General features: G+C 41.4%; 1 protein-coding gene across 3 annotated transcripts; it reads left to right on the top strand.

Annotated features, from left to right (window-relative positions):
- The first annotated feature begins 13698 nt into the window (after nucleotides 1-13698).
- Nucleotides 13699-25768, top strand: bmf2 (BCL2 modifying factor 2). 3 transcript variants are annotated; one of them, XM_030722407.1, is made up of 4 exons: nucleotides 13699-13827; nucleotides 16653-16892; nucleotides 18280-18482; nucleotides 21384-25768. In XM_030722407.1, exons 2-4 carry the CDS (start codon nucleotides 16676-16678, stop codon nucleotides 21498-21500), a joined length of 537 nt encoding a protein of 178 aa, XP_030578267.1. In that variant the 5' UTR covers nucleotides 13699-13827; nucleotides 16653-16675; the 3' UTR covers nucleotides 21501-25768. The 3 variants fall into 3 exon arrangements, with proteins under 3 accessions (XP_030578267.1, XP_030578268.1, XP_030578266.1); XM_030722408.1 differs by lacking the exon at nucleotides 13699-13827 and adding an exon at nucleotides 14058-14175; XM_030722406.1 differs by lacking the exon at nucleotides 13699-13827 and adding an exon at nucleotides 15592-15628.
- Nucleotides 25769-27951: the final 2183 nt, after the last annotated feature.

Below are 27951 nucleotides of genomic sequence, written 5' to 3'. Positions count from 1 at the left end.
CTCTGCTCATTAAGTTGTCATATTTTATGCTCCAGTGTTACATCTTCTCTTAATTTTAGGCACTGATGTTAAACTTTTATAAGTGTGTATCAAGGATGGATTGCTGTGAAAATTTGTAAAAAAACATTCAGGATCCCCTGGGCAGAAATCCAGCTTATTTTGGATAACCCTTTCTGTTTTCTCTGGGGCCACCATTAGAGGCAGAATTTCTTGAAAAAGAAAAAACTTATATTCTGAATCCATCCATCTTCTTCCACATGTTCAGTTCTGGGACATAGGTGCTGCAGCAGCTTATCCCATCTATCAGAGTGTACCCTGGATTAGTCACCTATCTGTAACAGGGTAAAAACAGACAACCATTCACACCTGTGCATAATTTAGACTTTCCAACTAACCTAACCCTACACATGCCTTTAGAGGAAGGAGGAAGCCAGTGTACCATGCAGCCTGGATTTGAACCCAGGAGCTTCTTATGGCAAGGCAACAGTGCAAACCACTCTACTTGCTAATTATTATCATTGGTGACCCCTTTACTTTTTGTCTAGCATGACCATCAGGTAAGTCCTTTAGCTTCTTTACTTGATTTAGTTTATCACCAAATACCTGCTAAACCTGCCTTGGCTCTATTGTGTGTTTACATAAAAGATTGACTTATCTTCTGGGTCTGAAAAGTCAATTCAACAGGGTGGTGCCTTAAACCTGCATTCTTTTTGATGGTAAGCAGAGGTTACAAAAGAAACTTTTAGTTGTATGGAAGTCCAGCAGAAAGGGGCTTCCTGGCTCTGTGACCTCAGTAAACACTTTGCTGATGACTTCATGAGCTCTAGTTTCAGGTCATATTGAGCGAAATGTGAAAATCCTTTTGTAAGTTATGCACACCACCTTTGTCACGTCCAGTTTCAAAACACCAAGCTAGCAACTACGAAAATGCTCCGTTCAAGGCTTCATAATGGGACTTGACTAACCAGTGGGTGATGTCATAGTGGCCACATCCATATTTTATACTGCTAATCAATAGCATGTTGGGATTGTCAGTTACTCTGTACATACACTTGAGCACACAAGTCTGTTCACACAGCTACAGCTACATGCACTGCACTAGTATCCATATGATGTGCTCTTAAAAGTCAAAAAGCTGAATGTGATCCTTACACACACCACACACAGTGGTTACAATGTTCACTAAGTAGCTTAAAGGTAAGGACCACCATTCAATTTTTCTGCCAGCACTGATGGTGATGTCAGTCCTTGTGATCGACATAACAGTTGCAGATTATCAGTCATTAAATAGGCTATGGTGTTGGTTTATATGCAGGGGTGTAGATAGTTGGGGGGTAAAAGTGGTAGACTGATTACCCAGGGGCCCAGCGGAATAAAATGTTTATTTTAGTTTGCAATTGTTTATTTCTAAATAAGAGATTTTAATTGTCTGAATAAATTGTCATGTTTATAAGAACTTATACAATCAAGTGCATTCACACTGAGAAGTACAGCTACGTGCATTATACTAGTATTCAGCCGATTTGTAATTAACGATGTATTTAAAAATCATTAGAAATGATGGGTGGAAAACTGAGATGTATATAACCCTAACTTGGGTCTCTAGTATGAAAGTCAGAATGAATTTCCCCTCTACCACCACTCCAACCTTAAAGTTTAGACTTTTTCTTTCCTTTTTGATCTCTACATATCAGAGTGGACTGATAAAAATTCATGTCCAGCAGATTAAACGTTGTGACTATATCATGAACTGCCAGGAGACCGGGTTGTACGCAGGCACAGTGGCCATTAAGTAGTTTTTGGCATTTCATCATTTAGCTCATTTCATAGTGTCATAGCTTTGTTTGAGCGGCTACCCAGCAAATATTTTGATGTTGCATAACTGTCGGTTGGCAGTTTAATGTCAGTTCCAAAATAAAAGTTTAATCAACACTGAGAGCATTAGACTGACATCGGTTTGAGGTACTTTGCAAACGTTGCCTGGATGTCCTTGTAAAACTTTCTAGCAGGAGAAAGTCTGTATTCATGTATTGTTTTGTTTTGGGTATTTTGCTTCATAAAACCACTTTGACTTATCCAACATTACACACTGTGAGAAGTATAACTACTGATTATTCAATAATCATTAGTTACTCAGTGTGTTTATAAGGCTGTGGTTATGCTTGGACACTATAGGTGGACACCTTCCAGAATTTGTGGGAGCGCATGGTTAGAGAGTAAATTTGATCTTCACTTCCAGTTTTTGACAAATTTGCTCTATCAATTTACTGATTACAATAAATTCTTGATACGACTAGTAAGAAACAAATGCACAAAAAGAAAAAAAAATCTCAGTGGTGATTCAAACTCATCACTTCAGGCTTTTGAGCCACTTTTGTTTCCTACTGAGCTAACTGCCTCAACTCTCAAGTAGTAGCATCTCTGTGTTTATGAAGCTGATATCAGGGACAGAGCAGTGACGCTTATGACAGTTTAATGCATCATGTTCACCATGTAACAAATGAGAAAGAATTTAGGTGCAGATAAACCAAAATGGCTTAAAAGTGTTTTTTCAAAGGTTCACATTGTGCAATCACACACCCCCCACCCCACCCCGACACACACACACACGTACACACACACACACACACACACACACACACACACACACACACACACACACACACACACACACACACACACACACACACACACACACACATTACCCTGCACTCAGGGAATTCATTAAGTACAGCCCATTATTTTTAACTAGTTGCGAGCTACAAGTATGTGGTGGTCATCAAAAGCATATGGTTCTAGTCGCAGGTGTGTTCCTGAAACTGTCTGCCTGAAATGGAGCCACATGTGTTGACATGACGTAAGTGCTATAAAGACACCAATACAATCCTGGTACGACTGTAACATCTGCTGCCCATGTGCTGTGTGTAGCAGTGACATAAAGCTGTGGAAGGTTCAGTCACCAAAAGCCTTTGGAAAATGAGGAAAGAAGCCAGTGCAAAGACAGTAAAATTAATTTGCAGCTCAGTCATGCAGCCTCCTCCTAAATTGACCATAAAATAGAATTTTGCAAGCATAAAATTCCTGCGTGGTAACTGGATCATTTCTTAACACTGACTGACAAATTTCAGTAAAGCTGCTGCTGAGGGGTACAAAATGGCATTCAGTGTATTCTAACATTTGAGGTGTGAAGCATGGTGGGTGTTAGTTAAAATGCTTTGCGCTGCGCCTCTACTGTGTACTGACTGAGCTATTGGATAATGAATGTCTAATTAAGACAAGCTTAAAATTATTCAGAACATGCCTGGTACTGCCTCATTTCCTTTGGAGGTATTCCCTAGCTCTTTATTTTCAGGAAGATGGTGGAAATCGTGCGTGCTGTGTGTCTGTGTGGCTCGTTTAAGTGCCACAACTTAATGTGAGGAGCGCTTGCGACTGACGATATGGGCGAAGTCTGTCGTTAGATCTTCAGAGGCGCTGGCAGATCAGAGGGCGGCTGTCACACCTCCAGGCAGTCTTTAGCAGCGCAGTGGAGATCCTTCAGAGCTGCTGACCCCCCTGAGATACACCACGGCTGCCCAGGACGCTGCACAAGTGTGATAGATTTCAAAGGAAGGAGCGGCTGCTCCATTGATTTCACTTGCTGTAACTCTGAAAATCTAGCAGGTCTTTTATGTCTCCTGATCCAAGGCGTGATAACTGATTTGGTTGATAAATGATCTTTGGGAAAGTTTCTATGTAGGTCAGAGCTGAATAAATAAATGAGAAGCAATTAAAGTTACAAAGTTCCCAGCATTTGTATAATTAAGAATTCTCTTCCAGCATGCTCAGCTTTTAATTATATCATAATAATAAGCGTGCAGTTAGTGTGTCAAGATGATAAGAACAAGTACTAACAGTGTTTGAAAGATTTATAGCCAAACATCACAGAATTATTTTAATATGAATAGATATATTTATCCCTTTCTCGGCATTTCCTGCTAAAGTAATTATTTGCATGAAAATACTACATCCTGTGCATTTTTGTGGCCGTGTCTGGAAGAAGAAAGACAGGATTTTACTGACTATTCACAGACCTGTCCGATATCTTTCATTTTTCTGGCCCTCCCTGCCAGTCCTTTCTGGAGACAGTGATGTGCTTAAAATGCTGAATGCACACTGCTTTCAAGGAGACAATACCTTTATGTTTTATTTCCTGGAATGATTCCCCCTGGCTGTGAAGCATGGCTTGGTGCTCTGCTGTATCCAATTAGCTTCACAGAGACAGCAGAGAAGATCCTCTACAGGCCAAACAAAAAAAGTTGAATAGGTCATTTCACGGATGAGCATGGCGTACTGCTGAACCCTGGCAGAAGCTGAAGGATATGTAAATCCCTGTAGCTTTGGGGGGTGACGTAATGCAAAACATAAAATCTCAAAATCATGACACCTATTTGCTTATAAGGAGTGTCTAAGTGGAAGATGGAGCTTCATATTGACAGTGGGGACTTACTGTTCCTTAAAATGAAAGCCCTTAAACTAGGTGAGTCATCAGTAAGCAAGTCCATTTAGAAAGACCTTCAAGCATTTTGTCATTCCTTCTGACATTAACAAGGCCTTGGCAAAAAAATAAAAAAATAAGATTGCCAACTTTTAGCAACTTGACAATCTTATTCAAGAATCAAGAATGCCTTTATTAGTCCCACAAATGGGGAAATTGCAGCAACTTGACAATCTTATTACAACAGTGTGAAAGTTTTTTCACCTTTAAACATGTTGTATTCTGATGTCTGATTTGTTTTGCTAGACTTCCTTTAATCTCAGTTTTACAATTCTTTCAGATTCAGCCAAGCTTTCAGGTACTTGTAGAGCTCACATTTAGGATTTCACGAAGGAACATTCCCCTATAAAAAACTCTCTGTGATGATTGCTAAGCACCATATGATCTTGTACTTCCTCAAAATAGTAATAACCCTGGGGACTCACATTAACAATTCATTTGGGGAACATAGTCAGCTTATATCATACAGGAGAGAAGGCATGCTAGCTCAAATGAATATGTACAAACACGTGCAAAGAGCAGGAGAGATGGTGCAATGTGGGTGCTTTTTATCAGGAAACTGCTGACACTTTTTAGCTCTTCTACCATCAAAGAGTTTTACCTGAATTCAGAAGTAGGGAATTAGAAGTCATCCAGGCATTTATGTCTTAAAGACATGTCTATAATTTAACTAATTGATTTGTATCATCTGACTTCATGGACAAATTAACCTGGGGATCATCTGGAAGGCAATGAAAATGAATGCAATGTGTTTTCTAATAATATTGCCTAAGTGAAGCATAATGTAAAAAAGTATAGGTCCCAGCACAGAGCCCAGTGGAACTCCATGACTAACTTTTATGTGTGAGAAAGACTCCCCATTTATATGCACAAATTGGAATCTATCTGATAGACATAATTCACACCACTGCAGCACAGTTCCTTTAATACCAACGGTGTGTTCTAATCTCTGCAGTAAAATATTGTGGCCAGAGGGATTGAATGCTGCACTGAGATATAGAAATCAGTCTATAATTAGATAAGACAGCTAGTAATGTCATGTAAGGGCTACATCTCCCCATCACTGCTAAATTATTAAAAAAAAAATTTTTTTTATCCCTGGTGGGTATAAAGATGTATCCCCTCCTCTAATTTTCAATGGTACTTCTTGACAACAGTCTACAGTGTAAACAACAATAAAATCAGAAACTGATTTGATCCCATGACAATAGAGATGTCACTGCGTAGAGGGGGATTATATGGATTCTGTTCTGTTTCAAGTTTTCATTAAGCCAAAAAGCCCTGTTGTTTCATGGTGAAAACTACTGCTGACTAAATAAAATAGAAATGAAAGGGATTCAGAGTGTCAGATTTTACAGGGACCCCACAAAAAAATACAAGAAATATTCCTGCTGAGTGTTGACCACCACAGCTTCTTATTTCCACTCACTGAATTGTAATTATGCACCAGGGCGTGTATCATTAGGTACACCTTGCTAGTACCAGGTTGGACTCCCTTTTGCATTCAAAACTGCTTTAATTCTTCATGGCATTTTGGTCCACATCGACACAATAGCCTCGTACAGTTGCTGCACTTGTTGGCTACACACATATGATGTCAATCTTCCATTCCACCACATCCCAAAGGTGCTCTACTGAATTGAGAGCTGGTGACTATGGAGCCCATGAATGAACTCATTGTATTGTTCAAAAACACAGTTTGGGATGACATGAGCTGTGTGATGGCTGGAAGATCAGAACATATTTATACTGTGGTCAAGGGGATCTATCAAAGGGATAGATATGATCAGTGATATTACTCAGGTCAGCTGCAGTGTTTAAACAATGCTCATTTGGTACTAAGGAAAGTGTGATGAAAATATTCCCTACACCATTACACCAACAACAACCTGAACTTTTGGTACAAGGCAGAACCCTTTCATGTTGTTCACATCTAATTCTGACCATGCCATCTGAATGTTTAATCAGAGCGGGCAACATTTTTCCAATCTTCTAATGTCCAATTTTGGTGAGACCATGTGAACTGTAGCCTCACATTCCTGTTCTTAGAAGAGGTGCCTCGTGTGGTCTTCTGCTGTTGTAGCCCATCTGCTTCAAAGTTTGATGAGTTGTGCATTCAGAGATGCTCTTCTCCATACCTTGGTTGTGGTGGCTTCCTTGCCTTACTGTCAGGTTGAAGCAGCCTGACAATTCTTCTCTGACCTCTGATATCAACAAGGCGTTTCCGCCCAGAGAACTACGGTTCACTGGACATTTTCTCTTTTCCAATCATCCTCTCCTCTCCCTCTTCTTCTCCTAGTTGATCATCAATTTCTGAAATACTGTTGACTCATCTAACAGTAACAACCATGCCACATTCAAAGTCACTTAAGTCACCTTTCTTCCCCATTCTGATGCTTGGTTTGAACTTCAGCAGGTCATCTTGACCATGTCTACATGCCAAAATATATTGGGTTGCTGGCATTAGATTAGATATTTGTGCTGTACTTTGGCCACTGGTGGTTTGGGCTCCTACTGCTAAACATCAAAGACACACTGTGGAGATCATCACACGTCCAAAAAGAAGGTCAAATCAAAAGGAAGGAATAGAACAGTCAACTCAGTCCTGACACCCTACTTCTCTTGTGCAGGGCTGTTTTCTCATCAAGGTGCTACATGACTAATGCCTGTTTCATCTTTCTCATATTAGCTCCACAAATACTCATATTCCCAAAAAGCGTAACCACTGCTTTGTGATCCTCTTCATACCTCTCCATGCCTATGGTTGCCCTAAAAACTCTAAGTGGAGAAACACTTTTGATAACAACTTCCTTTTATACAACAGGTTGGTGACCGGTAAGGGTGTACCCACCCACACCCACCCCACTTCCTATAACAGCTAGGATAGGTTCCAGACCCCTGGCAACCTTGAATTTATAAGTGGTGGATGGGTGGATGGGTGGATGGATATCTTGACTTCTAAATTATATGTAGGGAGTGATACTTTATTTTGTCATTAAATGAAAACCTTCTTTCTGGTAGGTTGAGTGCATTTTACCACTGGTAAACAATATGAAAAAAACACATTAACTCTGAATAGCAATTTAATAAACGATGAAATATTCAATGTACAATGAGTAACACAGTGAAGCATTTATTGTTGTAAGCAACGAACAATTTTTCAATTATATATTTAGTTTATCTTCCAACCCCAGTCAGCTAATTCGTTATGGAGCTAGGAGCTATTTTTGAGCTGGATAGTAATGTTGTTTTTACTAATCACGGTGGTATAATGTTGCTGCCTGAGTGAATTTTTGCCTGCAGTTATGTTAAATTAGGCTGTATGCATGGCATGTTGGATTCGCAGAACTATTTGAATCGTTCTCTCCCCCATCTCATTAACTATTCAATGTGAACTCCTGATCCTGCAGGGTATTGACATTAATTCCCCACACCATTGGAATAAGCAGTTTGGAATGTTTAAAAAGATTTTCGCAGTCTTCGTCCAGAATGCCTTCAAAAGCTTTGTTTTTCAAAACAAACTAACCATTTGCTAATTTGTGTCTTGCTACTTGCCTGGAGAACAGCCCTGTCAGATTCTGCATTATTAAGTGAAAAGCTAATTATGCCTTTCACTGGCCCATGTCCATTACAAGCAAGACAATAACAAGCTCATCAGCAGCGGCAACAGCAAGAGCACTTGTGTTGTTTAACAAGTTGTTGATCACAAGCTTTAATCCGGCACTGACATGATGAGGTAGACTTGTTACTAGGATGTCATTCTGCTCCTGCCTGTCTGAACCAATCCCATTTCAGCAGCACAGTCTTTGCATTGACCTTCGGCAGTGGATTTCCTTGAGGGCAGGGTGGCCACTCTGGAAGTTGAACGAACTGGCTGAGGGTGGAGGAAAAAGAGATGCTAATGCTGAGGCAGGCAGAGAAAATGTATGAATGACTGCAAAGAGGAGAGCATCAAACCAATCAGAGCGGAGAGGACATCTGTGAGCCAATCACAGAGGACTTTTCTTCTCTCCCTCAAGCATCTCCCTGACTTCTTCTCCTGACTGTTACCAGGTCACTGTGCCTGCCCGCGCCTCTGAATAATCTGTTTCATTGGGTCAGTGTGCCTCTCACAATGCGCCTGACTGGCTGGTTAGACATACGCGGTTGCTAGGGAGCTCAGCCAATCAGGGCAAGGCGGAAGTTTCCCCTCGGTTTCTAGGCAGGTTTCACGTGCTGTAGATGTTTTGGCGGGAGAGTGGGAGAGAAGTAGCGGGAGGGGCAGCTGCAGGGTGAAGTGGAGCATGTGATTGTGTGTGAGAGCAAGAGTGTGTGCGTGTGTGTGTGTGTGTGTGTGTGTGTGTGTGTGTGTGTGTGTGTGTGTGTGTCTGTGCGTGCGTGCGTGCGTGCGTGCGCGTGCGTGCGTGTACAAGTTGAGTGCGCATGTTTGCGAGCGCGTGTTCATTTTGCCCTGCCTCTTGCTTTCTGATGCAACATCGAACTGTGTCTCCTGGGCTACGAGGGGACCTTGTTATGTTTTTTTCTTCCTGTCCTCGCAGGAAACGAGAACCAATTGCTGTGCTGTTGCCATCGGAGCGGGGAGGTTTGTTTTCTCTCCACTTTCATCCCTGGTACCTCCCCATCGACAGTTACCGTAGAAACAAGCCCAACTCCAACTCTATTTCCATCCATGTCTCCTTCCTTCAATGATTTATCATTGCTTTCTTTTTTTAATCCACTGCACAGCACCTACCTACCAGCACTTAGCAGCCAGTGAAGTATTTAGAAAACTGTGGGACATCTCTGAAGAGGATCTGTATAAAAGCAGAGATGGAAAGCTGCAAAAGTGCATTCCGCTGTACAGCTCGTACAGTGACACCTGAACTTCTGTCAAGCATGCCAATAACCCGAGGTACCAAGATTAGTGCTCCATAGAGAAGCTTGGACTCCCCCACCCTATAAAAAAAGCTCACACATATCTTTCACCACTTTGTTATCTCCCCCACCCCCTGAACCCCTCTGTGCAGGGGGGGCTCGGGGAAGCAACTCATCACGTCTGACATGGACTTCCCAAAATCCCATTACTGCCACTTGAGTGCACACAGAGTTACAAGAATTAAAGCGGAGCGCGGCAAATAAATGCACTCCATTCTCATGCAAAAGATACCAAGTTATGCTTTCGAGTTCCAAAATAGGTTACATACTTGCTACATTTCTGTACAGAAGTCAGGATAACATGACCCAGGGTACAGTTTATAGTCACATGTCATTCAAAACTCATTTAGCAGCTTTTTACCGCTAAAGAAACCTCAAAGCCGAGCTAGTGTAGTTTTGTAACAGTTTCATGGGTCATGTGGACTGAAAGATGACGTCAATATCTTAGACATCCAGATCACCAGAATAGTGGTGAGTGGTGGGAAGCCAAACACAGATAGATTCCACTTGAATGGTCAGGACAAAATAAGTGTAGCTTCATTTGACTCCTTAGTTCTAGCTGTTATAGCGAGTGTCTTATTTTGTTCAAATCATTAAAGAAAGTGTTTAAAAATCACAGTGGAACAATAATTGTACCACACAATACTAATGTGACAGCAGTAATCTGCTACCAGGCACTAGTGCGGGGACACCTGCAAACTGGATGTGAGAACTGTTGCACAGGTGTCATCGCGCTGCCACTCTGCCTGACAAATGGGTTGTTTACCACCTGAGCTGCTGCTGCTGCCGCTGCTCAGTAATCATTAAGTGTTCATTAACCGCAAACTTGCCTTCGCAGCTGGAATACGTGCAGACAAATCGAAAGACACAATGCAACAGTTCATTTTCACTTAAGTCTTCCCAGGTATTCCTTATGTATAGGATTACCTTTACTTCAGCACATGAAAGTCGTGTCAAAATCCACATAATCGTCAGGGAAGTGTTCCCCTCGGGCGATTCTGGGCTTCAAATGTGTTACCTTTGGATGAACCCTAAGAGAGCAGCATTCATTTGCTGGGCCCCTGCTATACCTGCGGTTAAAATCAAGAGGTGTTGACAGAATAGGCGGAGGGAATATGAGGGCGGAGGGGGGGGACGAAGCGTTCCAATAACATGCAGGAAAACTTGGCATCTCTGTCACGTAATTTCACAATCAATTTATGTGAAAAACAATCTCTTAAAACAGGGATTTAGGTGGATAACTAAATAGTAAGGGGATCGAAGGCATGAAATTGGGATGTGAAGGTGTGTACTGTACAAGCACAAACAATGATGGAGTTGTTTGGGTGCAGAAAGGATTGAAGATTGAAGACAAAGCGTCTGGATGCCAGGTACCATTAGTGAAAAAGTCACAAAGCAAATTGTATCATTATGCAGTGAACTTTGAAAATTTTCAGCATTTGGAGGGCTCATCACCTCGGCTGGCAGCACGTAGTCAGAAATAACTCACTGTGGAGAATTTTTGACTGCCTCGCAGGGAGAAATTGCTCCGACAAAAATGGGCTGGGACACGTTGTCTGCCACTGCGGCTGACACATTAGAGGCAGTGGAAGTTTGAGTTTAGATGACAAGTTCTGAGTTCAGCTCCAACACAAAGGCTGTTTTCCCTCTTCAAAAAGGGTCTGATGCGGAGCACTTGAAAGTAAAAGACAGCAAATGACTTAAAACAGTGGATGAGATTGCACAATACATGAGGTTTGTGTTTCTGAATCTCTCGCGCTGACAGCGCGTCATGTTACGTTCTCTGCCAAAACACGGGGAAAAAAAAAAAAAAAAGAAATCTGATTTGCAAAACAAATGTGGTTAACAGCTCTGTGTTCAAAAGAACAACAAGACTCCACCAAACCACAGTTTAACTGATGAAAAGCTGTTGTATACCCAAGAGTCCTCTGGCAGAAAGATGTGACTGTGACTGAAATGCACAGATCTTGGAGCTGTTGTTTGGAAACACTAATTAGTTATTGATAAGGAGAGGGGGGAAAAAGTGATGCTTATGGGCGATTAGATTTCTTTGTTTTTCAAAAGCAGCATTCAGCGGACCAAATTTTTACTCCCACATTAAACTCTATTTAAAAAAAACAACATATTTTTCAACTTTTTTACCTTCCATTATTTTTTCAAAAGATGCTTTAATGAGGGTATTCATAAGTAATTATTCTCATACATGACCTTGATATGTCATTCAAATCATACGCGCTGCTTTCTGCTTCTAAAATAAACTTTAGATTAATTAAATTGTACAACTTTGTGACAATGTGACTTCTATGCTAAGATTCAGCTTGCAGAGATTCAGTTTACCACTGTCAGGAGGTGGGATGTGGAGCGAAATGATTCAACTGTCATTCTTGTCCATGCCATTACAGCCTGCTTGAATGTTCACTGATTGACAATTGATGAGATTTACTGAAGGGGAAAAACATGGACTCATAGAGAGAGCGAGAGAGAGAGAGGGAGAGAGAGAGAGAGAGAGAGAGAGAGAATGAGCAAAAAACAACCACCATCTGATCTCTTCCTCTAAATTTTGGGTGGGGTCCCTTTCACTGCAAGGATTTGTGAAAGGGGGTTGGTGTAGGTGGGGGGTTGGGAGTTGTCAAGCTGCAGCTTGAGCAGAGCTGAGCCTGGGTTGTTTGCTAGTTCTGCTAAGAAACTCTGCATGGGAGTTTTTGTGAATAGTTGAGAAATTCACACTTTAGCAGCTGTACAACAAAGGGGCAGGGCAGTGTGAAAACCCAGCATTGTGCAGAGGCTGACCAGGACTCTAAAAACCCACAGCGTCTGGTTTCATCCAGAAATGGTCACTTGAGGAAAATCTGACTCACACGATAGAGCAAATAGTCTCAGTTTTATTGCTTGCTTGCACCCCCTTTTAACAGATCAGACAGACAGATTTCACTGTACACCCCACCACCACCACCACCACCACCACCACCAATACACACACACACACACCACCCCCTTCATCTTTTGAGTGATGCCATGCGTGGGCATGCCCCCACCCTGCAATGAGGGTCAACAGCCATTGCTGCTGTTTATACCAGTGTCACTGTGCATTCATCAGTAGAGTACATTATGGGTGCACTCGGGGGCTTAACTGAAAAGGGCTCTATGGCTATTTCAATACATTGTTGTCAAGGAAGGAAGGCATTAAGAACATTTGAATCCTGTTATGTTACCAAAAGTGTTACTGAAAAGTACAAAAGAAGTAATTGAGCAGACTGGCAAATGTGTTGGCTAGCTTTATCTCTAATACCTCATTGTATTTTATAAGATATTCATGTAAAATAAGCATGTTACAAATAACTGATAAATGCAGACGGCATAAAGCAGACAGTGTCTCTAGAAATGATTGTATGGCACGTTTGCATATAAAACTATAAAAACCCCCACAGTGCTCGATAATATGAGGCTGACATACAGTTGCTACTGTATTTCACTGAGATCCATATGTGCCTGTCTGCGAATCTATTTGTTGCCTTGACAGTACACAAGTCATCATCATATGGACCCCGGCAATTGGGTGGGTGCATCCACTCTATAGCAGCAGCTCCCAATCAGCTGAGCTGAGCGCTGAAACCAGTCACAAGTTTTATTTCGGTTTGTGTGCGCGTGCGTATGAGTGTGTGTGTGTGTGTGTATGCGCGCGTTTTTTTTTTTTCTTTCCCCCTCCACGTGTCAAGATACATGAAGCAGAAGGCGGGACCAAAACAAACCCGCTGATTGGTTCGCAGCGTGTCACCAGCTTGTGTTCGGCCAAGAGGGCTGTTCTCTTAAAGGGCCAGAAACCTTATTATTGTTATTATTATTATTATTTATTATTATTAACCTCAACAAATCGTGCAAAAACAGGTGTAGTAGCTTTTAAAGGTTTAGTTTTAACCACTCGAAAGGGTGTATTCATGTGCCTTTTCCTGCTGAGATTTTTTACCTATAACTATAAAATAAGCTTACTTGAGAAATTCACTCATCTGTATCAAGTATAATAGAAAAAATATTCAAAATAATTTACTTGAACTACTTTGACTCGATTAAAATGCTTCCTTATCACTACCCACAAGCTAAAAAGTGATATATAGAGCATGTCCTCTCGTTGTTGTATTTGCATAACAACTGAGGCTGACTCTGGTCCTTTCACATTATTAAGAAGGGGCGGGTCCGAAGGGAGGGACCGTTTTTTGACAGGAAAAAAGAAACAATCCCTCACTCTAAGTCAGCAAACGTCCATGAGTGATTGTAATGCGAGGAGGGTACCGAGGCTCATCACCGCAGTCTGTTGGAAACAAGAGAACAGCAAGTTGTCAAGATACCACCGATCACGACGGAAAACGCGCGTACTGGCGGTGAGTGTAACTGTTGTTCAGATGTAGAGAGCGATTGTATCCGCGCGCGTTGCGCCGCCGCGTGCCGCCCGTTTGTGGTAGTTTATCAACAAACGTGCGGGCAGCTCGGTCATGCCCGGGCAGAGCCTGGAGGGAGCGGACCTGCCGGGTGCCTGGCGTGTGGCGGAGATTGTTTCGAGGTGTGTTTCTGGCCGCCTCTTTATGCTGGCGACATTTCCTTGTCTGTTTTTTGTTTTTTAACGGACTTGGTGAAGAGGGGGCAACGTGTTAGATTCATCTCCTCGCGCGCGTCTCGGGCTGCTTGGTGCCCCCGGTGTTTGACACGCGTTAAGTGTGCACATATTACAGGTAATAAGCGCAGTTTCAACACCGGCTGCGGACTTTGAAAAAAAATGGTTTTGTGTGTAAGTCACTCTGGCCGGTATCTCCTTATACCGTGTCGTGTCGTGTTTTGAAGGTTTTATTTGTCAGAAGCCAAACGAGTAACGGGAACGCGGTTCTGAATTATTCTGTAGTACAGTTAGGTAGCTGTCACGGGATGTTTAAAACACCCGGTTTTAGGTTGTAGCTACTTGTTTTATAGGAAACAGCCAACATATAATGGTTTAAAGTCAACTTTATCAGTGTTTGTCATGGTTGTTTTGGCTTGCAGCGTGTGTCTGTGTGCTGTTTTGACACTTCTTTTTAGGAGATGCGATGACTGAGAGTTTCTAGACGTACGTAAACACGCTGAGCGGCGGGGGCTTGGCGTGTTTACGCTCTGAGCTGCTGCCCGGGATGTAGTGCTTCTGATGTGGATAAATCGCAGCACATCTCCGGCGGTCTTCTGTCGAGTCCTTGTGGTCGATCTGAAACTACTTGACGTAAATGTTAAAGTCGTTTTTTTGTTTTGTTTATTGTTTGTTTGTTTTTGTTTTTTTGTTTGTTTTTGTTTTTTGCGCGGTTTCAGCGCATTTTTGCACCCAATGGGTATCCTATACATAAAAACAGAAAAACTGCAAAAATAAAAATTAATTAATTAAAAAATAGACATTAGACAACTCGTTTCCTTTACATTTAAATAAGGTTCATTTTAATTGGAACGTGCATCCAGTATTCCTAGTTACATGAAAGCAGTAGGTCACATAGCAGCTGAGTTCAGTGTGTCCTCCCCCAGTCCCAGCTTTGCATGGAGCAGAGCCCGTGCACAGATGGTGCAGCAGAGGGAGCCACTTTCTGCTGGAGCTTTGAGACTCTGACCAGCACTGTGGTGGCTGCCAGGCCTCTCTGCAGCCCCCAGGCAGTGTGTGTTTGTGTGTGTTTGTGCCTGTAGTCTTTCCGTGTATTTCCCTGTCTGTGTTGGGTTTTTTTTTTGTTTTGTTTTTTTAATGTGTCTGACACTATGGTAATCCTGCCAGCCCTCTGATGGCTGCCAGTGGAAATTCAAGACAGGGATTGCAATGCAGTTGACACACAAGTGCACTTTTGATCTCAGTGAAACTTGCTGCTTGCATAACATTAATTAATGTACTACTTAACTTGCCTGGAGGAGGTGTTGACACAAATTTGAGCTGTTTTGAATTTTATTAAAGCACAGCAGAATGGCAGCATTGGCTAATTTCACTCTTAAATGCTTTGGGGGGTGGGGGGGTGGACGTGTGTTGGTCAATAATTCTGTTTTTCTTTGCCAGTAAATAATCTGATTCAAATGATCAGAAAAAGTGACAGTGTTTTTCCACAACAGTTAAAGATGTCGTTTCCTTGTTTGACTCCATATGATATGACATCATGCAAAGAGGGATGACTGTGGCCGCCTCACTCGGTAAACACAATACCAGTGTATCCAGTTTCAACTTTTGCATTTGACAACTCGGCCTGTTTATCTCCACTTACACAACAAAAGGAAAAGACAGTCAATCTTGACAAAATGATATAACAGTAGTTCAGACTGTGGCATGTGGCCAACAAGGAAGATGGTGTAAGCGTATGTGCTCAGGAGGCGCACTTGAGGATGGAGTGAAACTCATTATTGCCCTTATTGTATGCTGTACATAACAATCTGCTCTGAACAGTGGCTTCACTGTGGTTTCCCTCACGCTTTGCCCACCGTGCGTGCAGGTGAACGGTGCAGGCAAACTGCTATCTAGTGGTTGAGTGAGTTGGAACAAGGAGTAAAGGTCTTAAGGATTGTGACTGATGACTGCTGACTTCTGTTCAGATTAAAGTAATTTGTGGGGGGGGGGCTCTCCCGTGGATCTATTGGCATTCAATTACAATTTGGCACATCATGAGGAACAGCTTGGCAGAATCTCCTGCAGGAGGGTAGCAGATCTGGTGTAAGGTTTTAGCCGCCCACTGGGTCCCCCCTACACAGGGTGCTTCCATACGTTTAGTTCCTGTTGCTACATGCCACTGCATTAAAAACAAGGTTATACAGTTGGCGGTTGAATGCTTTTCTCTTTTACACATACATTTACAGATCAGTCTTTTCCTCAGGGATGAGCCACCTCTGCATGTTTGTTTTCAGTATTACCACATGCAACATAAGCCTCTTACTGCAGATTATAATGACTAATGATTTATTTCCATTTAATACAGACCGGCTGAGATACGTGTCCATCTGCCAGAGGGCATAGTTACCACTGACAACAGTGTGATATTTGGCAGTTTTTGTTTGGTTTTAAAACAAATCACACCCAAATTGCCTGCACGCTACAGATAGTAAACATAGCTACAAGTCAAACCTAGTCCTACAGATACATTTTGTATTTACAGTTGCGAAACACTTTAGCACGCAAATGCCAGTGATCTCATTCTAAAGTTCGATGCCCCCTTCTTCTCTGCAGGGAGTTTACCGCTGAGGCGTCGGATGGATGATGAGGAGGAGGATATGTCACAGCCCATCTCGCAACTGTGGGGATCTCCCTTTGTGGGCGTCAAATACGAAGACCGAGCCACACAGATCGCAGCTGGACAGGCCTTCGCTGCCGTCACCGCCGCCATGTCCACGTCGCAGAGCCACGGCAACAACAGCGTCAACACGCTGCCCTGCAGCTTACAAAGGCAGCCTTGCATACCTTTTCACGGTAAGGAAGGGCGAATCTGCTGAAGAGCTGTGGGCTTATAGTTTTAGAAACACGCAGTTTAAGATCTAATTATGAGCAGGTTATGTCAGCTGTTAGATTTCTCGCTGGGGGTTGTCTGAGGAGATCCAAATCATGTCTTTCTAGGACTGTGAGACAAACAAAATTCTATTTAAAAATATCACTGCAAAACAGATAAGCTTAGAAATTATTTCTGTGAAATCCCTTTGTGCTATAATATCAATAAAAGGAACTTAAAAAAACATAAATTTCTATGTAACAGCTTTCAGTGTAGTTTTACACATGTAGTTGTGACAGTTAGGAAATATTAATCTGAATTTGTTAAATGGTGATTACATTCTATCCAGTTTTGTTTTATTTTGGATTTTAAATAATTTCTTGAAAAGATAAAAATAGACAACAATAATTTTATACACATATAAAAGGACATACCAGTGTTAATATGTGCCTCAGTTTTAATCCAATAGTGTTTTCCCATGTCTAATGAAATCAGTATGACATCATGCTAAATGAATTAAACAGACACTGAGGTAGAATGTTGTTTGCTTGTTGACTCAGTATCAGTGCTTGAGAGGTGCCCATTGTTCTGTGTTTAAAGTCATCAATACATAAACACCACTGACTGTTATTACCTTGTCACTCAATGTAATCTAGCCAGTAATGGATGTCATGCACTTGGCTTGATGCCATCTCTCCACACAGCGTTTCTTGAACATATTGTGCTCTTCTGTGAGACAAAAATTGCAGAGCGTTCTGCACACATGATAACATAAAAAAAAAATTGTTTTTCTTCAAGTGGCAGAACTGTAGAAAAGCAAGCACGCAGTGAGTAAACTCAGTGACACAGCCCAGTAAAATGCGGCGGTTCACTGAGGACATTGTTGATTTAATAAGGTGTTTTCCACCTGTCGTCTCTCTCCCTCACTTTTCTTGATTGTTGTCTCTTCAGTTGTACTTCATGTACCTACTCTGTAATTTGTCCAGTCACGGGAAGATCTGATAAAACCTTTTTCAATTTCACAGACCATTATGGCACCATATTTATATTGTATATTTGCCTAGACTAGTCAGACACAACTGTGTTTGAGGCCACTAATAGTAAACAAGATAGTTAGCCTCATCATAAGGCTGGCTGCACTTTCAGAGTTCTTTTTTTCTGTTTTTTTTTTTTTTTAACTTACTGTCTAGTCTAACTTCATAAACAAAACATTTGCAGTTTTACTGAACTGAAACTACTACCTACTCAAATCAAACACTGCTCATATTACTTACGTAGGGATCTTGACAGTAACACTGACCACAACTTCTCACCATTTAAAAAACCCAACAGCAACTCAAGTTTTAAGAAGCTTGATGTTTTTCCTTTTAGGCTTCGCTGGAGTGCGCTTACATTTCCCCAGTCACTTTGAGTCCATGGAGGACCGGGGAGATATTGAAGAAGAGGAGGACGAGGGCAGAGGGGAAGACAATGACAGGGTGGCAGAGAGACACGAGGAGCTGAGTGTCGAGGTGCAAATTGGTCGTAAACTTCGGGAAATTGGAGACAAGTTCCAGCAGGATCATGTTGAACTGGTAAGCCTCACTCCCGAGATCTACGAAAGCCTTTTCTTTCAAACACCCAGCTCTAGAACTCAAATGCATTTTCCAAGCATAAAGTGTAGAAACACTATGAGCCACATTTAACTTGCATTATGCAAAAGAAGAAGTGGATAATATCTAAATTCTCAATTTGGTTGTTGAACTACATTTTGTGCACGTCAGTGAGACGTAGCGGCAGGAGGGAACAGTGGGTCTAAACAACTGCTAGAATGCAGGCTATGTTGTGTTGCCTTTTTTTGTTTTATACATGTGTCCTTGATTAGAGACGCTAATTAGAGCTAACTTGTGCCAATTTGTGGCTCGCTCTTGGGAAAAAGGGAGAAGTTTTTGCCAGCTGAAATGACTGCAGCCCACGCTGGCTAAAAATAGCCTGTACAGTCATTCAAACACTTTCTCGAAGAAAACGAAAACGCTTAAATCAGTATTAAGGCATGATTTAGCAACTTTGTGAAAGGAGCAAAGCCAAGAAACAGAATATATATATATAGATATGTATATAACACAACCAGTTTCAGTGTTCCTTGTTAATTGTCACTTTATGGTCAGAGGCGTCTCTGTCTTCTGAAACACTGAAAGTTCATCTGGAAGTGACCAAATACCTTTATCCTCTAAAAAATCAACTTTTTACTTGTGTGAAGTACCTGAAAGTAGGGAGATTTATTCTCTAATCAGTTTTTTATAATGAAAAAAAAAAAAATGCCCAAACACAAAACTCAAAACAGTCCAGTGGTTGGATATGGAGTGTGAAGGTTTGCAAAGCTTGTTGGCGAAAAGTTAAATTAACATGTCATGTAGTTCAAAATACGTACTTAATTGTGCATCAATATTTGCAAAGCAGTTACTGTTCTGCTCATGGGCTTAGTTAATAAGTACAAATAAACTGGGACAGGCGAGTTTCTTATCTGCTGCCGTGGCTGTGCTGCTATGGGGGCTGCTTGGCCAGCAAGGTGTGGTTGATACATTTTGAAAAGCATTCGGATGTGTTGTTGAACTAGTCAGTGAAGAAAAGAGGAAAGAATGAAACGACGAAAGAAAAGAAGTATATGTTTGCGTTTCCCAGAAGGTTTGAGGAAGAACAGGTGAGATCGTCGAGTCTGTCACGAACAGGAGTGTGTCTGTGTCTGGGTAGACTCGGCCGGCTGTTTATATGTTCATCTAAAAATAGAGTCTGACTCACACACTTATAGACACAACCAGTAACATGACGGCTACCCACAATACCTCAGTTGTCTTGCCTGCTTCAGCGTGTGTGTGCTTTCTGTGTGTGTTTTGGTTTGCGTGTGTAACTCTGTGACACAGAGATAAGAGACAGTTTTTTTCTTCTCTCGCTCTCTCTCTCTTTTTTTTTTTTGTCTGCTGTCTGCGCTGGAGTTGGTTTCATCATACACGATCAGATACTGCTGTTGTAGGAATATTCCAAAGGGAGAATAATCACAAGTGCTCCTTTATGATATCCAATCACTTGTCTGTATCGTTTCTGCTGCTATTGTTAGACTTTTTTTACTTGCTTCTCCAAGCAGAAGTTGCCAGTGTGGGCCAATGTGTGGGTTTTTGTTTGTGTGAGGCAGACTGTATTTGTGGTTCTAGTCTTGTCCATCACTTTTGACTACTTGGAGGCCAGTTAAATGCTCAAGCGTTAGTTACTTCTAAGATTAACCCATCAGTAAAAGAGGCAAAGTGCATATTGTCATTCTGGGTATGATACCCTCAAAGGGGGTAAACGGCACACACACTATTCTTCACTACCAAGAGGAATGAATGCATAAAGATGAGCTTCATGTGAAACACAAGGGTAGTGTTTAAATAAGCTCAGCAGTGTAAAATTAAGGCAATTAAGGACAATTAGGGTTACATTTAGCAGTGCTGGTTCAGTTCAGCTCAGTCTGCTAGTTTTGCATCAAATAGCCTGTGGCTGACTCTGATTGCTAGGCTGGTAGAGACCTTGGTGAAGAGAACGGGAGGGGGGGGGATCACAACGAGAATGCTTATGCAACAGGCTGCAATGTCTGAGTGCGGCTGTTCAGAATGCCAGAGGGAGCGGTGCAGGATTAGAGAGGAGGAGGTGGAGACAGGAGATTTCAGGATGCAGCAGGAACCCCTTCATCTGTCTGTAGCCCACAAGGCATGAACACCCCAATGGAAAATGAGGGTGAAAATAAGATGGTAACTTAATATGAGGGAACAGTTTCAGTTTTGCTTTGCTTTGTTTTGATCTTTTTTTTTTTTTTTTTTCTTGCTGACTTTGCTATTAAAGGAGAGCTGTGCTGAGCAGCAGCCACACTTTGTATGAAAGCATTTCACTTAGAGCTCCTTGTATTGAAGTCAGCAGTGCAATATTTAATTAGAGGGACAGCTAAAACCTTTGAGAGGCAGATGAAGTAATGCTGCTGAGATGATTGTCAGATCATGGGAGCAAAAACCTTTTAATATTTCAATCAGCCTTTTCACTCGAAACCAAGTAAATCATTGTAAATGTTTTCTGTTGGAGAATGAGACTTCCTGAGGGGGGAAATAAAAAGTGATTCACTGCTCTTTGGTGTGCGTGTGACAGACATGTTTTCTAGACACAAGCTAATGTTGTGGAAACATTCAGCCTACTTGGTCATATGGTTTGAACTCACAGGGTTTACCACAGTTCATAAGCCTTTACCTCAGAAACCTTTTCAATCAAAGTCTGTGCGTGTGTGTATGTGTGTGTGTGCGTGTGTGTGCACGTGCGTGTGTGTGCACGTGCGTGCGTGTGCACGTGCGTGTGTGTGTGTGTTGACTTTCACAAGTGACAAGTGTCGTGATTATGATATGACAGGAAGCTTTTCAACACCCAGCTTTCATTGAGGCTGACGACATGCCTTTTCTTTGTCTGTCCTTTTGCAGTTTATGAGGCACCAGAGACAAAACCTGCCTTTCTGGATGCGCCTAACGATGACCCTCTTCGGCTTTCTGTTTCCAAGAGAGGCTGCCATCCCCCGCCTGAGAGGGGAGCAGAGATGAAGGGACTTCTTCCTGGCCCTTGCCTCGGCCCCTTGCTTTCAAAAACAGAAATGGGGGACTGGACTAGACGGCACTGTAAGATGGAACACGGGTTTGGATTTTGTGACGACGAGATGAAGAAGACACTGGTCACCGCTGGACGGAGACTGATCAATTTTTTTTTTTCTTTTTTTCTTAGTTTGTTTTTTTGCCTCTCCGAGAAGAAGCCATTCTGTTTGAAGAGATATTTTCGAAATATTTGTAAGATTACCTATTTTGTACAGTAAACTGCTCTTTTATTTGGTGTTTAAAGTCTTGAAGGACCTCATGCCTTATTCTCTCCTGCCACAGCACATAGTCTTTTGCATCAAGAAACTCATTTAAAAAAAAAAAAAAAGAGAGAGATTACATTTAAGATTAGGCCACTTTGTTGGTGACAGACTGTGGACGTGGACATTTCTGTGCTGAAGATACTGACTTAAAACCTCGAGGACTCAAGGCACATTTTTTTATTTATCCTCCCAAATTAACATCTCATCTTTTCCTATTCCACATTGGCTAATTTGAAAATGGTTGTTGTGACATTGTGGCAGTTTAACGCTGCGCCGTGGGTCAGCTCAGATGCGTGTTTTACCAGCTTCCACTGTAGATATGGGATGTTATAACAACCTGTGTCTTTTCACCGATCAGCACCTGCATCTCGAGTACCACTAGAGGTGTAACGGTACACAGAAAGTTTGGTTTTGGAGTCATGGACTGATTGTTCATCAATAATTTAAATGAATCATAAAAATCAGCAGTGCAACTTCAGCTTGAAAAATTGCACAATGTAATGCTGCCTTTCTCTTTTTTGCCGACACAGCTATTATGTTTGAAAAAAATTAGTCGGAATTGGCACCGGTCGATTGGCCGTGCAAGATGGCCAATTAAAAACTCAAATGCAAACCCAACGTGTAATGTGAGTTGACACAACAGCAGACACGCATAATAAGGCTAACCCTGCTACATGCTATAGCTACTGGACAAAACCTGGTGCAATGTCGGGTGCAGCTTGGCTGAGGACATAAGTATGCAGACAAAAATAGACATCAAATTGTTCGGCTCACAGGGCACATCGAACTGAGGAAATTTAATACCGAAGGAACGTGTACAGAACGACATCGTTGCACGCCTGAGTACCGTTTACGCTGGAGGTGATGAAAAAACTGTGCAGATTCAGACACTGTTTATTTAAAGTATGTATACTTGAATTCAGGCATACTAGAAATATTTCGAGATCTGATGTAGTAATCGTAGTTACAATTTCAGTTTGTGATGCGAGTGTGTGCTTACCGTTTGCAGACCCTGCATTCATATCGAAACCAAATGAGCACAAAGTCGAACCAATCTCACTCGTGGGATTACAATCAGGGAAACTGAAACAATCAGACAGCTGAGAAGCTTTGGAAAAAAAAGTCATCATTTTCCCAAAAAAAAAAAAAAAAAAAAAAGAATTCCAGGTTGTATTTCTCTGGCTGGGTTGACAATCTGAATTTTACCCTTTGCTCTGCTGTGGGTCGCCTGTAAAGGAGCATTTTAAGGGTTGAGCAATATTCAAGCCAGTGGACACAGTAACTGTCTTAAGTTTTCCGCTGTCAGGAATCAGCTGTATTTGCAGTCAAGCTCCCCAGCTGGAATTTTCCCCCAAATATGTGTGTATTCCCATCGAAACACACCTCCTTTGCAAATTTCTTTGTTACAGATCCATTCTGGGGTTACATTAAAGAGATGCATTTTTATTTGATTTCACTCCGGGTGTAAATGTCTGACGCACTGATTCAAACCTGATGTGCTAATACGCATTATATCTCTGCCAGTGGTGCATTCAGCTTCACTTAGTTGAAACAGCTTCTGTACAGTTTAAAAACCATTTTTTATTAATACAGAGACACATCTGGGCATAGGGGAAACTTTTTACATCCTCACGTGACACCTGCTACTTTAGCGAAACATTTTCCAACAACACAACCACTGTCCAGTCAATGAAGTCTTTAAGGACTTTGAATATGATGTTGACTCATTTGCTGTATTTTCTCAGTTTATTGCAGATTCATGATATCAATTTTTGAAGACACTGTTGGTTTGGTTTATTTTTTCCCCCACCTTTATGTTTTCTTCAGGGAGTAGTTAATCCTGTGACACTTTGTGCTAAAAATCTTTTTTTTTTTTTTTTTTTGAGTGAGGACACGATACTAAGAACTCACTTACGTGATGCCAGTTAATCTTGATTGATGTCATACTAAACGCTGAACAAGCAAAGATGGTTTCTTTAGACATTTTTCCAAAGCAATTTAACTCAGCATCAGCCTGTAAGTGTGTTACAGATTGTCAGGTTTTTGTCTTTGAACCAAAAGTTCGTTTCCTGCAAACACTGAACGCTGAGCCAATTCAGATAGCCATGACAGACTTTTTTTTGGGGGGGGGGGGTCTTCAGTCCAAAGCCTCTTGGTCTCTTTCATTAACTACTCCCTGTCCTTAACAAGAAGTTGTTTCATTTTGTTAGATTTTTTTTTTTTTGAGAGAGATAATTTATTCTAATTTATTTTATGTATATTTGCCCAGTGCTACTGTATAGATGCTATCTCAGTGTGTACAGTCCTTTTCTTCTCATTGTTGAGGTGCATTCAGTTGCGTGTTTGATGTCTGTGTGCGGGGAAGTTGGACTAAAGCCATGTGCCTCGTGCGTTCTCACACGAACAGTGTGAGTCTTTACAAATCATGCGAAAAACAGACAATCAAATGTACAAAATGTGCCTTGTGAGTAACAGACCTGCCACATCTTCACCATCGACACTTGGCATATATCTCAAAGTCACTGGTCACAGCTCCTGTTTCACTTGGGCTCTGTGAGATCAACTTCTGTTAAAAAAAAAAAAAAAAATCAGTTTGACTTCTCACAACAGCTTGCGAGGCACAGGCTCAACCTTTGACATCTCTCAGCACGAACGGCGAGTTTCACCATGCAGACCTTCTCAATATCAGAAACGACTGTTTGCAATCAATGTGCACTGTAAAAAAATAAACAAACAAAACAAAACTATTTTTATCTGTATACTGTATTTTGCGCCTCTCGCTTTCTACTCCTGCTAGATGCTTGAAACATTTTAAGATCTGTAATATGCTGGATCGGCCTAGCTTGTCTGGGTTTCTGTGCTTTTTTTTTTTTGGTTTTATTTTGTTTTTTTAAATCTGCAGTCTAGTAGGGGGTTTACATTTGAGGGAGGAATGAGCCACCACGGTGCCCAGAATTCTTTGTGAGATGGGTTGAGCATCCACTCAGTCGGTGTGATGTTTATCTGAGCCCGTCTTTACCAACCACTGTCGCAACCTTGACTCGCGTGAAATTTTTGTTATATGTTTGACCTTCAGTGTCTTTAATATCAGAATTTTTCAATTAAAAAAAAAAAAAAAAATTCCAAGAAAGAGTGCATCTTTACTGTCAAGTGCTGTGATTTGGTGTTTTTTTTTTATACATTAGACATGAATTTAGACATGAATTTGACACAGCTATTATTGCTATCTTTATAAAAAAAAATAATTAAAAAACAAAATTTTTCCATACTTTTTTAGAAGAAGAAGAACGAACTTCAACAATATGACTTGCTTTTCTACAATTTCTTTTTTTTTTTCTTTATTTTTTTTTTTTTTAAATGTTGAGGCATTTTGCATTTTTGGATATTGCCAAGTGTGCTCTGTCACTCTCAGTTCAAGGGCTTTTTTTCCAATATATGTAAATGGAGTAAAAATGCATGTCCAACATTCCTGAAAAAAATCTGTATCCTAAAGGTTTGAATGTAATTTAATGGAGTGAAAAACCACAGTATCTCTTTTAATACGTGATCTGAACAGTGGGACTTATTTCAGACTCCTGTGCTTGGTGCGCAGAGTTTGTATTGTCTTTACATTGCTTTCTTTATGTTCAGAGTGGTCTCAAGGATTTCACATTCATGTGTCCTATGAAGTGAGACCCAGTCCAGATGTAGCAGTTTTTGATAAAGCATTGGCTGTGTTATCTTTGGGACTGCTCTGTTTCTCCTGAACAGTTTTCAAACAGTGCAGGACATTGGTGTGATGGAGGGATTGAAGGAGGATGGGGGATGTTTTTTCTTTTTCTAGTGCAATATGCTGTACATATGAGCTTGGCTCACAAAAATCTTACGATTTCTCTTGATTTCTTTTGTTGTTAAATGGGTACATTGCCGTTTTGTTTTTGTTTTGTTTTTTTCCATTAAAATTTTATGGATAATTAACATGGCTTGTGTTTTGTTTCTTTTATTAAGTTGGTTTTCTTTCTCTGGTTGTTATTTGACAGGAATTCTGCCTATCTAAGAACAATGTACGCACATTCAAACTATAAAAAGGGGCAGCATTTTTTAATCAACTCCACTACACTCTGGAGCCACGCTATTGCTAACATAGTGGGAGCACGGTGGCATGGTGGTTAGCACTGCTCACTCACAGCTAGAAAGTCTGAATTTGAATCCACCTTGGCCTGGGCCTTTCTGTGGGGAGTTTGCATGTTCTCCCCCATGTCTGCATTGGTTTCCTCCCACTGGGGTTAGGTTAATTCTAAATTGCCCATAGGAGTGAATGGTTGTCTGTCTCTCTGTGTTAGCCCTGTGACAGGCTGGCAACCTGTACAGGGTGTACCCTGCCTTTTGCCCTGTGGCAGCTGGGATAGGCTCCAGCCCCCCCCCCCCCCCCCCCCCCCCCCCCCCATGACCCTGAACAGGATAAGCAGAAGAGGATGGATGGATGGATGGATGGATGGATGGATGGATGGACGGGTAGTTTTGGTGTTGGAAGGGTAACACTAACAACAGAAAAGCCTTAATGCTACATTCTTTAAAGAAGCAATCCAGGAAGTTGGACTCAAAAGCAGTAGGTAAAACTAACATCCTTTTATCTAGAAATGTCTGCAACAATTCTCAGTCTGTCCAGCAGTTCTGCACATAATTGAATTCAGTGCCGGATCAAAGTGGAATAGCCAATAGACCTGAATTGGCATTCTTAAAGCCACAATGGTTGCATTTATAAAAACACATTGTAAGCTGTGCAATTAGTCATGTGTGCATCACTTCACAAGCTTCTGCTACCACAATTAGTAACAATCTAAAAAAAAAAATTGTATCCCTGAATAAAAACCTCTTATGTGACTACTCCCCCCCTGAAAGTCCTGAAGTTACTTACTAATTTAGCGTGAAAAATAGAGCCATTTGATAAGACCTGGAGGCACTGATGGAGCTCAACACTACTGTTTTTATATATATATATATAAATGGTTTTCTCCTTGGGGGAAGGTGCAACCTCATATAAACTGTAATTCACTTTTCTGTCACTGAGTTTCTAAAGCAGTCTCCCCCAGGCAGGTGCTTTGTGTAGACAGGGGCAGCACGGAAGGTTAGAGGAGTGTCTACACATGTGTGTGGGGTTGGGTGGTGCTGAAACATATGGCCTCAGGAAAACGGAGAGAATTCATGTTTCCAGAGAAGGCCTCACATTAACACACTGCAGTGCTGTGCCGTGGGGGGTGAGCTGATATGAGCTGATGTTAAAAAAGCAGAGATAGTTCGGGGAATTTTTGTGCTCTTCTCAGACAGACGGCACAAGGCTGCTTCTTCTTTGGCAAAACAGTGTGTTGAGGTAAGTGAGAGCGAGTGTGCGTTCGCAACACAAATCACTCGCAGGCTGACTGCTTGTCCTCAATATTTGCCCAGAGCAAGACATCTAAAAACATTACGAGACAAAAGGAAAAATTATGGCACGCTGGTTATAATTATCAGAGGACAGCAAATTGTTCTGCAGGCCTGCTGACGTGTTTTCATGCTCATTTCAGAGTAATTTGATTTAATGATTCGATGAAACATTTTCATCTTGTCCTGACGGTAAACAACCTCAGAGGCATCTTTTGGCAAATTTTCACTGTGGCAACTGGAAAAAACAAAAGAAAAAAAAGAGCAAACATGCCATTTGCTGCGTGCAAAGCTATTTTAATTCCTATAAATCTTTCAGAGAGCATGAGCAGATAATTTTTCCAAATGGGATGGCAAAGTCCTTCAAAGCTGGTTCAGCTGCATACAAAGACTTTTTGAAAGTCTGCAGCAGGTTCTGTTAAAGCTTAAAAATGCATCTCAGTACACATTACTGACATAGCTTTGGGTTCTTAGGCACAAAACAGACCTTATACTCTTCTCCTCAACCTCTCACCAGCTGGAGTAGAAGCCTTGACTCCTGGGACTGCTGGTAAATACAGACAAGTGTGTGTCTTTTGGGAGAAAGAGTGAAAAAAAAAAAATGGAGGTGGGATGGGAGGGTTAGATGTGTGCTGAGGGTGTGTATGTGTAAGAGCGAGAGAGAGGGAGAGCGAGGGTGGAGTGGGGGTGGGGGTCTGCTTAGCTCAGCAGTTTTTGTTTTTTCGTTTTTTTTTTTTTTT

This window comes from Archocentrus centrarchus, chromosome 24 (genome assembly GCF_007364275.1).
Source record: "Archocentrus centrarchus isolate MPI-CPG fArcCen1 chromosome 24, fArcCen1, whole genome shotgun sequence".
NCBI classification, from domain to species: Eukaryota; Metazoa; Chordata; class Actinopteri; order Cichliformes; family Cichlidae; genus Archocentrus; species Archocentrus centrarchus.
The sequence above is the reverse complement of the archived record's forward strand: the minus strand, read 5'-3'. Positions and strand labels throughout refer to the sequence as shown.